Source organism: Mauremys reevesii, linkage group 7, assembly GCF_016161935.1.
Source record: "Mauremys reevesii isolate NIE-2019 linkage group 7, ASM1616193v1, whole genome shotgun sequence".
In the NCBI taxonomy this organism is placed as follows: domain Eukaryota; kingdom Metazoa; phylum Chordata; order Testudines; family Geoemydidae; genus Mauremys; species Mauremys reevesii.
The window spans coordinates 100,703,507-100,715,942 of record NC_052629.1 but is presented as its reverse complement, the minus strand read 5'-3'; the positions used below and the strand labels follow the sequence as shown (position 1 = coordinate 100,715,942).

The following is a 12,436-nucleotide window of genomic DNA, read 5'->3' as shown; positions in this document are numbered from 1 at the left end:
AGTGCTTTTTTCAACTTCTGTATCTTGCCTCAGAAAAAATCCTGGAACACTTGGTGTTAAACACTTACTTTTATTAGCATCTCTGTGTTTCTTGCTTTTAAGGTGCTGGGTAATGTCATTTTGACCACCGTGGGCAATGTGCTCCATGTGTCTTGCATACAACTTTGCTGCTGTTCAATGTTGAAGTGTCTTTTTTTTTTAAAACTTGAACTGCTTTTGGAGGTCTTCATTAGAATTACACAGATGTTTCCTAGACCATTTTTATAGCAAAAAATGACCACACACAAACTCCTGATTCTTCTAAGGACACAGGTATGCACAAGCCCTCCTCCCCGACTTCCCTCCCCACACAAAAAGAACAAAAGCATCACCAGGCAACATCATGGTGGCAGCACTGCCTTCACAGCTGGGTACTGGAGAGCATCAGCTGCTTGCTGGGGTACCTAGCTCTGAAGACAGCTTGGATACATGATGTCAGCCTACCTCTGGCTGGGACCCTGCTTTGGACAGCCCCTGTTTTGCTGAACCAATTCCTTGCTATGGGCCAAGTTGATCTCCAAGTTGAAGGGTTTATACCAGAGATCTCTATGGCCTGGTAAATCTGCTACTGAAACACCAGGGTAGAATTGATTTGCAAGTGTTTCTTCACAAGCCATTCTCTGAACACTGGCTCAGTCCAGCATCTGAGCATAGCACTCTGCCTCTACGGCAGGCAGCCTGTTTGGCTCAGGGGGACTCTTAGCTATCACAAAATGTGCAATTAAAAACCCTTCCTATTTCAAACTGTCTCATCATTCAGGCTCCCAAGCTAGGCAAACATTGGAGCTGTGAGGAGACTATCACACTGCTTTAAGCCTGCAGCCGCAACTCAGCTAACCAACAAAAATCAGCATTTACAAATTAGAGCACCGTCACTGACCCCCCATTGGATGACCTGCATGCGGCATCCTTCAACCCTACTGATGCTGACAATCCATTTAGCCATGTTTTGTGCCCATCAGTGAATGGGGTTCCTACCTTCTCATTGCTGACCTTGCACTGAGCTGTTAGGAAAATTAATTTAGTGCTTCTATGCAGCCTCCTGGTCAAGGTGCTCAAAGCATTCTAAAGGAAGGCTCAGACTCTGAGGCAGCATAAAAGTAAGGGTGGCGATACCATGTCACCCTTACTTCTATGCTCTGCCTTGCAGCCAGCAAGTGGGGCTGCTGCCCAGAGGGTCAGCTCTGAAAGCAGCACTACCTGCCAGCAGCAGAGTTCTCTGCTGTTGCTAGCAGGCATCTTTGCCTTCAGAGCTGACTCCCCTGACAGCAGCCGCAGCTCTCCACTCTGTCACCCTACTCTTCGTGCATCCTGCTCAAAGACCAGTGACTGCAGTCACTGAACTCAGGGAGGAGTGCACCATTCTGATGTGTGTAATACACTCCTTTTACCAGAATACCAAGCTACCTGGGAAGAGATTATACATCTCTGAGGCACAATCCTTTAAGTAAACTCTTCACTATGCTGTGATTCAAGCAATGGACAGTTGTCCCAGCTTGACCCAGACATAAGAACTACCTGTAGTGTCCAGTCAGGAAGTGGGGGCTGCTGCCCTGGGGGGACAGATTTGAAAGCAGCGCTGCCTGCCAGCAGCAAATTTCTTCCATCATGCTGCTGGTGAGCAACACTGCCTTCAGAACTGAACCCCACACCCCGGCAGCAGCTTCTGCTCCCTGCTCTGCCTTGCAGCTGAAGAGAGGGTGCGGCTGCCCTGGGGGACAGCTCTGAAGGTAGCGCTGCCTGCACAAATCAAGACAAATGCCCAGTTTTAGTGAAAAAGTAAGGACGGCCAGAAAAGAGCTGAAAAGGGGGATTGTCCCACCCAAAACGGGATATATGGTCACCCTACCTCTGAGGCACCATGCACTCTTAGTGGGGTAGAGACAGAGCAGGCCTTGTGTTCTCTGGTGTAGTAGCTGCAATCTTCTTGGCTCTTACATGGGCTGTGCAGCCATGTAAGGACCAGGCAAAATGTAGTCCTAAATGTTTTTCTGAAAAACATTGCAGAAACTAGAATGAAAAGCAAGAGAGATCTTTCCTGTTTTTGGTAAGATTTAACATACTATCTATAAATACTATGATACCTCTCTATTGATGGTAAAACCAAAACTAGTGCTAGTCTTGGATAGTGCAATGGAAATTAATATTTGTGTACATTTAATTTTTATTGTATTTGTTTTGTCTGTTAGGTAATGAGCTTACTGCAGTAAGTCGATAAGCATTAAACTAGACATCTGCTAGTAACTTTAAAAGTCTAGGCAATTACTGGTATCTGTCATCTTATGGAACATGATGGTAGATACTTATTTGCAAATTCAAGCACATCAGACCCTTGGTTGTAAAGCACCTCATAGAATGAATCCTGGAGCACAGACTTACATTTATGACTTGCAGTGGCATGTAAAATATATTTTTTTTTTACTGAAACATGATAAATATTTTTATAAGAATTCTTTATTACATAGTGAGCTCTTTGTAAGACATTTTTCCTGGAAACTTCACAGGACAAATAAAAGACACCAAGAATTTTGGATAAAAACTTTAAAAGACATTTATAGAGGTCAAGAAAAATACTAGTGAACATCAAATTACATACAACTTTTATCTTTATCTTATCCCTTTTTAAGACTAAAGTAAACATGAAAGTATAAACTCATCAAAACAAAACAGCCTTCCTCCCATCCACAAAAAGAACAAAAATCTTGTTGTTGTTTTTCTAGCTTCTCCCCCTACAATCTGAAACAAGGTTGAAGGAGCAGCTTTGGAGAAGCAAAACTATTTGCTGCAACTCCAGTCTGCTCTGTGCCATTATAAAGACTTGCCACAAAACAAATGAAAATTGTTAATGTATTAAATGTCCTCACTTATAGAAACTTAGGTTGCCTAAGCAACATTTAACATAACAGATTCATTTTAAAGACAAAATAAAGTTGTCCTTCCCCAACTCCCCAGACAATATTACATACATCCACTCAATCCTCAGAAAAAGCCTGAGAAGACATTGTTGTATCATAATTCCAGTCTTAGGAAAGTTAAATAAGGAAGGTAATGTATTTTTAATAAATACATCATCATTATCCGAACTCAGAGGTCCCGCAGCTGAAAACTCCTTGCCACCAGTTTCCTGAAGTTTAAATCTATGGTATGTTAACTTGTGTGCTATGAAAAATGTAATTTCATAGGTAGCCATGTTTGGCTTTGTATATCAAAGGAAGTACTTGAATTACACCCAGAAGTCGGTAAGGAACCAGAGAACTGGTATAACGTGCTTCCTATATCTAATATCACAAGGCAAGCAGTTGCATCTCACTCTAGCTGAATCTTCTAACCTTCAAAGTTAGCCCCCCATCCCATCCATTAAAATTATCCAACCTAGAAGTCTCAGAAATGTAGAAAATTACAATGAGATCCAGACCTGAGAAGTATTGCAAATACTTTACCAGATGTAGATGAGAAATGAAGATTTTGGCCACCAATGTCAACTAAGTTTTCAGCACCGGATGAGATCTAAAAGCACCTCCAAACTGCATTAAACTGTAAGGGACCATTCTTCATTTGCCAGAAAGGCTGGTCTAATAATTCTTTTCATCTCTTAATTTCCACAATAAATAGGATTTAAGAAAACTGGGTAAATACATGCTTGGCTGTTTAGGATAATAAATCTCAGACATGTTAATGACACCGCAGAACCTTTTATAAACAAATTGTTGAAAAAAGGAAAATTCAGATACTACACTAAGATGTTTTTTATTCTCATTGTAGATAATATAAGTTTTATATACAAATTTGCTATATCACAGGAAGAGACAGAACAAAATGAATGTAGCAAAAGACAAAGTGTGGATGTCTCTTCACACTGAAAACAACTATCCTGAACACAGCACTATTTCAGATTATTTCTACTTCCTGTTCAGACATTTATAGTATTAAGGCATTGCCATGTTACCTTTGCTGCTATTGAAAGGTACAAACTGTTAAACAGATGTTGATTAAAGAGGCCCAAGTTGCTGCGTTTAAAATTTCTGTTTAAGTTTAGTGGTGCTTTGATAGTTTACACACATAGAAAGTCTGTGTCTGGCTTGAAGTAAGGAATGGTGCAACTCAATATGTGCATTGTCTTTTGTACCGCTATATTGCAAATATTAAATTACATTCATAGCAATGAGAATCCTTACGTCTCCAATGAAGAACATTTGGAACACTTCAACTCTTAATTTCAGCTACATACACTGACCATATGTTAATTTTGAATGACTTAAAAAAGGGTATCTTTAAAAATAGAAGACCAATGTTGTAGATGCCTCCTACTACACTTTTCTTTTTAGGTAAACAAAATCTTGTTGTTCCAATATAAAAATAGATGCTCTCTCTCATCAGTGCAAACTGAAAGGTATCTCAGACAATGAAGTATTTCTTTTCATTAATAGTATATGAGCACTTAAAATGCTTGTGATTTTTTTTTAATGTATATTTTCTAATAAGGGCTTTGAAAAAACTTCTATAAAACTTTTTCCAGGTAAAATCAGATTAGCTGTAACAAGCTTCTGTATATATTTTTGGGGAATGGAGTCTCAGATAGCGTAAAGCAGCATAGCTCCACTGAATTTGTGAAGCTTTGCTTATTTACTAAGGATCTGGACCTATAAATATAATTCTCTTACTTTAAATTTTAAAAAAATATGTCTACCATAGATCATTCTGTTCAAAATCCTCCCTCTGCCAAATCCAAGTAGTAGGCCTGTGGATCAGTAAACAAAATTGAATTCTTTCATCTGTTAGTTTTATTGGAAATACTGGTCTATTATCAAGAATAGTATAGAACAACTAGAATTTAGAGGACTTGGAAGTTTCTGGAGGTGTTTCTTGGACTGTGGGGACAAATATACATTTCAGATCACAGATAAACTTTGAAGAATTTGGCTCACAGCCATTTTCCCTTTCAAGTGTGAAGTCAGAGATTTATACAATACTGTATGAACATTTTATGACTTACGAGTTCTCTATTTAACTGATCCTGTAAATAATGAGAGCAAGTATTGAATGTTCTCTGTATTCCGTCATGTAGGATAACAATAGGATACGAATTTACGTATTTTCCAGAGGTAATTATCAATGTGTATTTTTAAATGCCATTACTCCAACTATCATTTTCATGGAAGACTGCATAAATAATGTAAAGTTGTGCTACAAACCCGCATATACAAGTAAAAGTATAGTTGAAGTCAAAATTTAATTTGTGGCCAACTTAGTCACAATAAACCCTAGAAAATATACATCAGAAACTTGTTACGTTTCTACTATAACTGTGTATTCTCTTACTTAAGTGGGTTTGTGGCACAGCCTAATGTTTAAACATAAATTCTCCTTAATTCCTGTATCTTCTTTCCATTAGAATCAGATCGGGGCTATAGTATGGTCTGTACTTAAATAGAAGATGCATTGAATTCCAAAATTCAAAACTGGCAGGGTTTGTTAAATGTGTTTTAAACTATATAAGAAAAGGAGTAAAGGGGAGCTTTTGATTAACACAAATAGTCTTGTACCTTAAATAATGGTAAAGTGTGCCACCAGTAGAAAGCAAAATGTATAGTTAAAGTAAAGAAGAAATTTAGGCGAAGTTTTGAAGCAAAATATGAAGAATGAGAAAACGGTTGATGTACTAAAGCAGGGGTAGGCAACCTATGGTACGCGTGCCAAAGGGGGCACTCAAGCTGATTTTCAGTGGCACTCACACTGCTTGAGTCCTGGCCACTGGTCCAGGGAGCTCTGCATTTTAATTTAGTTTTAAATGAAGCATCTTAAACATTTTAAAAACCTTATTTACTTTACATACAACAATAGTTTATAGTTATATATTATAAAATTATAGAAGAGACCTTCTAAAAATGTTAAAATTTATTACTGGCATGTGAAACCTTAAATTAGAGTGAATAAATGAAGACTCGCCACTTGTGAAAGGTTGCCGACCCCTGTACTTAAGTGCCTCCATGAAAATGCAAGGAGTATGGAAAATCAAGAAAAAATAGCAATATTACTAAAGTATGATGTTTAGACTAAGTCTGGTATTGATTCTTGTGATAAATGAAGGGCGGGGGTAGCGCCCTTTTATAGACACCCAGCCAGCCAGTTACTTATAAAGTACCTCTTGGTGGCTGTTCTCTCCTTGCTTTACCTGTAAAGGGTTAAAAATGTCCCCAGGTAAAGGAAAGGGAATGGGCACCTGACCAAAAGAGCCAATGAGAAGGCTAGAACTTTTTAAAATGGGGAAAAAAAACCTTCCCCTTTGTGTTCTCCGGGAAAGAGGGAAACAGGGAGCAGTTATGCTATGAGAAGCTTTAAGCCAGGTATGATCATAAATCATACCTAGAACTACTTATTTGGAACTCCCAAATGTGTAAGTAGATCAGGAATGTTTAGAAAGATGCGATTAGGTTTATTTTTGTTTATTTCTTGGCTTGTGGACTCCTCTGTGCTAACCCCAAATGCTTTTTGTTTTGCTTGTAACCTTTAAGCTGGACCTCAAGAAGGTTATTCTTGATGTTTAAATTTTGTAAGTGGGTTTTTTAAATCTAGCAATAGCCCAAGTTCCAGATGTATTTTCTTTCTATTCGTTTTTAATAAAATTTACCTTTTTAAAGAACAGGATTGGATTTTTGGTGTCCTAAGAGGTTTGTGCATATATTGTTTAATTAGCTGGTGGCGGCAGCTGATTTTCTTTGTTTTTCTTTCTCAGCAGTTCCCGGGAGGGGGTGGGTGTGTGAAAGGGCTTGAGGGTACCCCACAGGAAGGAATTCCCATGGAGGCCTTTCTGGTTTCAAAGGGATTGTTTGCATTCAGGTGGTAGCAGCATCTACCCATCCATGGTCAGAGAGAAACAGTTACCTTGGGAGTTGAATAGAAACCTGGAGTGGCCAGTATTAATTATTAGAATCCTTGCAGGCCCCCACATTCTGCACTCAGAGTGACAGAGTGGGGACTCGGGCTTGACAATTCTTATAATTGGAATGTCAATATAGATGTACATAATTTCTAAATAGGAGAGTTGGAAAGGGAAGAATTAGTAGAGCAGTAGCTTTATATGTCAAATATTTATAATACCTGCATTATGAAGTGAAGTTCTTTGGATAAGGATACAAAGAGTGAAGAATAAGAGAAGGAATAAAAATAAAGGAAGCATCAGATCATCTTAGACATGTATATTGTCACATAGCTTGAAAACTGACTGCAGACATATATATATACATATATATATATATATATATATATATATATATATACATATATATATATATATATATATATACTGCCTCCAGTCAGTTTTCAAGCTATGTGACAATATACATGTCTAAGATGATCTGATGCTTCTTTTATTTTTATTCCTTCTCTTATTCTTCACTCATATATATATATATAAAGGATAAATGGTCAAGTATAACATCGTGAGTGTAGGGGAGACCTATCTAGAGTGGAGTGCAGCAGCAATATATAGTAGGTGTAGTTTTCTTTAGCGTTTTCATAATTTCATTAATATAGTGAACAAAATGAATAAATAGCATGTTAATGAAATTCACAGGTAATACTACATTGTGGTGTAATTGCAGACATCAGCTGAAATAATACAAAGGAAACTAAAGAGATTAGAAATATGGGCAGCTTCAAATAAGAAAATTGCATCTTAACACAGCTAAGTGACACTTACTCACTGTGAAGGGGAAACCTGGAAAGTACTAATGCTGAGAGGGCCATAGGAGTGATAATAGACAGCAAATTAAGCAAGAGTTTGCAACTTTATATGGCTCCAAAAAGTGCAGATGCAATTTTGAATTGCAGATGCAGAAGCATCATGTTACAGAGTGGAGGGGTAATAATCCCTCTCTAGGTGACTCTGGTGTAATTGCGTCTGTAGAATTAGATTGAATTTTGGACATCTCATTGCTAGAAAGATAAGGACAAATGGGAGGGAGTTCAGAGAATAAAAATAATTAGAGGACCGATGGGATTTACTTTTGAGAAAGATACGGTTTCTGGCTCAATGAAAACTAGGAGAGTATATGCCCCTTTTAAGTCTTTGAGGGGTGTTAATGCCATGGAGGAAGAAGAATTATTTACCACTTCATAAGGGAGGCCAAGATGAATAGCATTAAATTAGACTGACAGTTATATGTTAGGTTGTGGGACAGTATCCAAATGGGAGCAAAGGAAGTTCCGTTGCCTGGGATTTTTAAAACTAGACTGGACAAAATATGAGTAAATATACAATAGGGATCAGTCCTACACTGGCACGGAGATAGACTATAAACCAAACAGGCCCTTTTCAATTCTAACATCAATGATTCTATGCCCATGAGCCCATAGGACCATAAAGTATTGGTAACTGCATAAATCAGATTCTCCATCTGATGCTCAGGAGAGTACTAGGAGTTATTCTGCCATGTCATTGCCATTAATTTCTTTGGTAGGGAGGGGGAAAATATGCTGCCCAATCTGTCAATTCTTCCTAATGCACCTGAAGCCACATGGCAAGATTTGGCTCTTTCACTTTAACATCGGTCTCTTTAAACATTTTAAACTGTTTTTTCCAGTAGGGTTGCCAGGTGTCTTGGTTTTTGACCAGAATGCCTGGTCAAAAAGGGACCCTGATGGCTCTGGTCACTGACCGGGCCATTAAAAGTCCAGTCGGTGGCACAGCGGGGTTGAGGCAGGCTCCCTGGCTGCCGTGGCTCCGCACAGCTCCCAGAAGCATCTGCATGTCACTCCTCTGGCTCCTAGGTGTAAGGGAAGCCAGGGGGTCTGGGTGAGGCCCCGCCCCAAGTGCCGTCTCCGCAGCTCCCATTGGTCAGGAACCACGGCCAATGGAACTGTGGGGTGGTGTCTGCAAATGGGGCAGTGCACAGAGCCTCCTGGCCACGCCTCCACATAGAAGCCAGAGAGGGGACATGCCGCTGCTTCCAGGAGTCACCTGAGGTAAGCGCCGCCTGGAGTCTGCACCCCTCACCCCCTCCCACGCCCCAACATTCTGCCCCAGCCCTGATCCTCCTCCTGCCCTCTGAACCCCTCGGCCCCAGCCCGGTGCCCCCTCTCACACCCCAAATCCCTCATCCCCAGCCCCACACCAGAGCTCGCACCCCTAGCCAGAACTCTCACCCCCACACACATACCCCACCCCCTGCCCCATCCCAGAGCCCCCTCCCGTACTCTGAACCCATCAGCCGCAGCCTGGAGCCCCCTCCTACACCCCAAATCCCTCATCCCTGGCCCCACAATGGAGCCAGCATCCCTAGCTGGAGCCCTCACCCCCACCCCCACCCCAGCCCCCAGAGCCAGCCTGGTGAAAACGAGCAAGTGAGTGAGGATGGGGGAGCGCGAGCGACAGAGGGAGGGGGGATGGAATGAGCGGGGGCAGGGCCTTGGAGAAGGGGTGGGGCAGGGGTGGAGACTCAGAGGAGGGGTGGGGCAGAGACAGGGCAATAGTGTTCGGTTTTGTGTGACTAGAATGTTGGCAACCCTAGTTTCCAATAATGTGCTTCTTAGTTTCCTTCCTTGTGACACTTTAGGAACCAAAATATAGAACCTGTTTCCAGAGCAGATTGCTATTTAGTTTTTCAAGTTGTTATGCTAATTTATATACAAATGAGACAGTTTATAAATACTCACCGTCCACATGCACACATACGTTGACTTCCTTGAATACTGTGTGCAGATGTGGTCGCCCCATCTCAAAAAAGATATATTGGAATTGGAAAAGGTTCAGAAAATGGCAACAAAATTATTAGAGGTATGGAACGGCTTCCATATGAGGAACGATTAATAAGACTGTGACTTTTCAGCTTGGAAGAGAGACTGCTAAGGGGGGATATGATAGACATCTATAAAATCATGACTGCTGTGGAGAAAGTAAATAATGAAGTGTTATTTACTTCTTCTCATAACACAAGAACGAGGGGTCACCAAATGGAATTAATAGGCAGCAGATTTAAAAAAAACAAAAGGAAGTATTTTTTCACACAATATGCAGTCAACCTGTGGAACTCCTTGCCAGAGGATGCTGTGAGGGCTAAGACTGTAACAGGGTTTTAAAAAGGACAAGATCCTCGAGCGGGTCTTCCGTTGTGTTTAGAAAGCACCTAATACATTTTGGATGTGTGGAGTGTGAGTCTTGCTTAAGAGTTCAAGAGCAAAGTTGTTTTGTTCAGAGTTTACTGATGCCCTAAGGAGAAAGGGACACAAAATGAATATTTCCTGATACACAAGTGGATATTATCAGCCCAGGTTTATTTTGGCCCACTTCTTGTTAGAGGTTAATTTTAGCGTTAGGGTCCAGTTTGCTGTCAACTGGAGTCTGGCAGTAGAAGCCAGGCCCTCAGTCTAGGAGCTCCTTTTCCTTTGACAGCCTTCTGTTCTCTTGGATTAGTCTGCTCACTAACCAGCTTTTATAGTTCTGTAGAAGTGTCAGCACGCTCGAGGGCATCTCCCTCCCCAAGGCTCATTTTGGCTTTCTCCTCCTCTTTTTCCTAGTTACTCTGTGGTAACTCAGCAGCCAGTCCCTTCCCTCTGAAGGCCATGTGGCTGCCTCAGTATCCTGAACAGGTAAATTTGCATCCTATATACTATGGGGGAAAGATGGAATCCTCTCATAGTATTTAGAGCTAGTTAGAAAATTTCCACCAGAATTTATTCATGGAAAACAGACTGAATAAATAAATAATATATATATATATAGAGAGAGAGAGAGAGGGGGAGAGAGAGAATATTTTTGTAGCAGGAAAAATAGTAAAAATGTCCCCCCTCCCATTTTTGATCAGTTCTACTAGTACAGATCATTTCTCATTACTCCTTTCACGCATTCATTGATAGGGCATGATTATGGACATGGTTTTGTTATGGTAAAATTAGGCAAAATTCATGGAGCAGTCATGGTGAAAATGTACAAAATCATGATACAGTCATGGCAGGGCTGAAGCCGAAATCTGAGCCCTGCCATGGGGTGGGGCTGAAGCTGAAGCCAAGGAAGCAATGGAGATGTGTTAAAGTCACGGAATCCAAGACCTCCGTGACCAAATCATACCTTTAGGCTACGTCTATACTACCTGCCCGGGTCGGCGGGTAGCGTTCGACTTCTCGGAGTTCGATATGTAACCCTTCTGCCGGGCCGAAACGATAGCAGCAAGGGCCGGGTTCAATACATAGGGGTCCCTTCCCCACAACATAATGCAAAACCAGCTCGAGCCCCCACCCAGTGACCTGGGAAAATCTTACACTCACCCCTGGGCACCTCGAAGAGGCAATACTTCCCCTCTCGCAAGCACAGAGTCTTGGTGTAGCAGAAAAGGTTTAATTACATGACAAACAACAAGCATTAAACTGGGAAAATACCTCAGCTAGAGTTCATAGGTCAAACCGTGAGCAAAGACCCACTCCAGCAAATTGGGCCATGTCCTTCTCTCGGGGCCCTTGAGTCCAGCAACCCCCAAATCACCCACAGTCCCAAAAGTCCCACAATCCAAAAGTCTCTGTCCTGGGTCAGTGCAGCCCCAGAGCTCAAGAGTCTCTCTGCAGAGGTCCCCTTCCCCAGCCTGGGTAGAAAAGGGGCACCTTACGTGGTTTCGGGGCCAACTGCCCTGCCTCTTCGTGGGGTTCTGCTTCTGCTAGTCATCTCCGCAAACAGCTCAGCTCCGCTTGCTCTGTGGGCTGCTCCGCCCTGCCAGCTGCTCTGGTCCACCAGCTGTCCTGTGAGCCACTCCAGCCATCCTCGCGAGCTGCTTGGCTCCACTCTGCTCTGCCGGCTGCTCTGCTCCATGGTATGGCTTCAGGCTCCCCCACTCATTAGCACAGTACTCAGTGCTCTCAGCTCAGCAAGTCCAGCTCTTCAGTGATTTCAGCTCTTAGTGATTCCAGCTCTTAGTAGGGGAGCCCCAGCACCAGTGAATTCAGCTCAGTAACCTGCATTTAGACTTTTAAGGGAATCAAAAATTAACTCTGACATTCCACAGTGGAGAGAGGCACAGGTGGAACTGGTGCTTCTGGCTCACACAAAGAGCCTGCACCACCAAGTACAGATCTCTGTCCCCAGCCTCTCTCTTTCCAATGGGTTTTGGAACCCATGTGCCCCATCTAGCAAGTGCTATCCAGCTGACAATGAAACCCCCCATCACAAGACAATTTTGTAGTTCCCCATTTACCCAATCAGGGTGACAACATTTCATTCCTCCTGCCCCAATAACAACGAAATTGGGGCTCCCACAGCTGCGAAAATAACCATCCCATGCTGCTTTGCGGTATGCTAAGTGGGGTGGGAGTGCCCATGCAAATAACCGAAATACCAATGCAACACTTTCCGCACTCCCCATAATTTACCACCAGATGTCAGGGTGGGGCTCATCCTGACTCTGCTTACAGA

General features: G+C 41.9%; 1 protein-coding gene across 3 annotated transcripts in view; it reads left to right on the top strand.

The window, feature by feature from the left end:
* Positions 1 to 12,436, top strand: part of ERC2 (ELKS/RAB6-interacting/CAST family member 2) — an 801,227-nt gene that overhangs the window by 318,482 nt on the left and 470,309 nt on the right. Inside the window, exon 9 of one of the 3 annotated variants that reach the window (XM_039482085.1) lies at positions 10,555 to 10,626. The exons of the other annotated variants lie outside the window; for them this stretch is intronic. Within the exon in view, the coding sequence (XP_039338019.1) occupies positions 10,555 to 10,626 (72 nt within the window). The remainder of the gene's footprint in view (positions 1 to 10,554; positions 10,627 to 12,436) is intronic. 3 annotated transcript variants of the gene reach the window in all.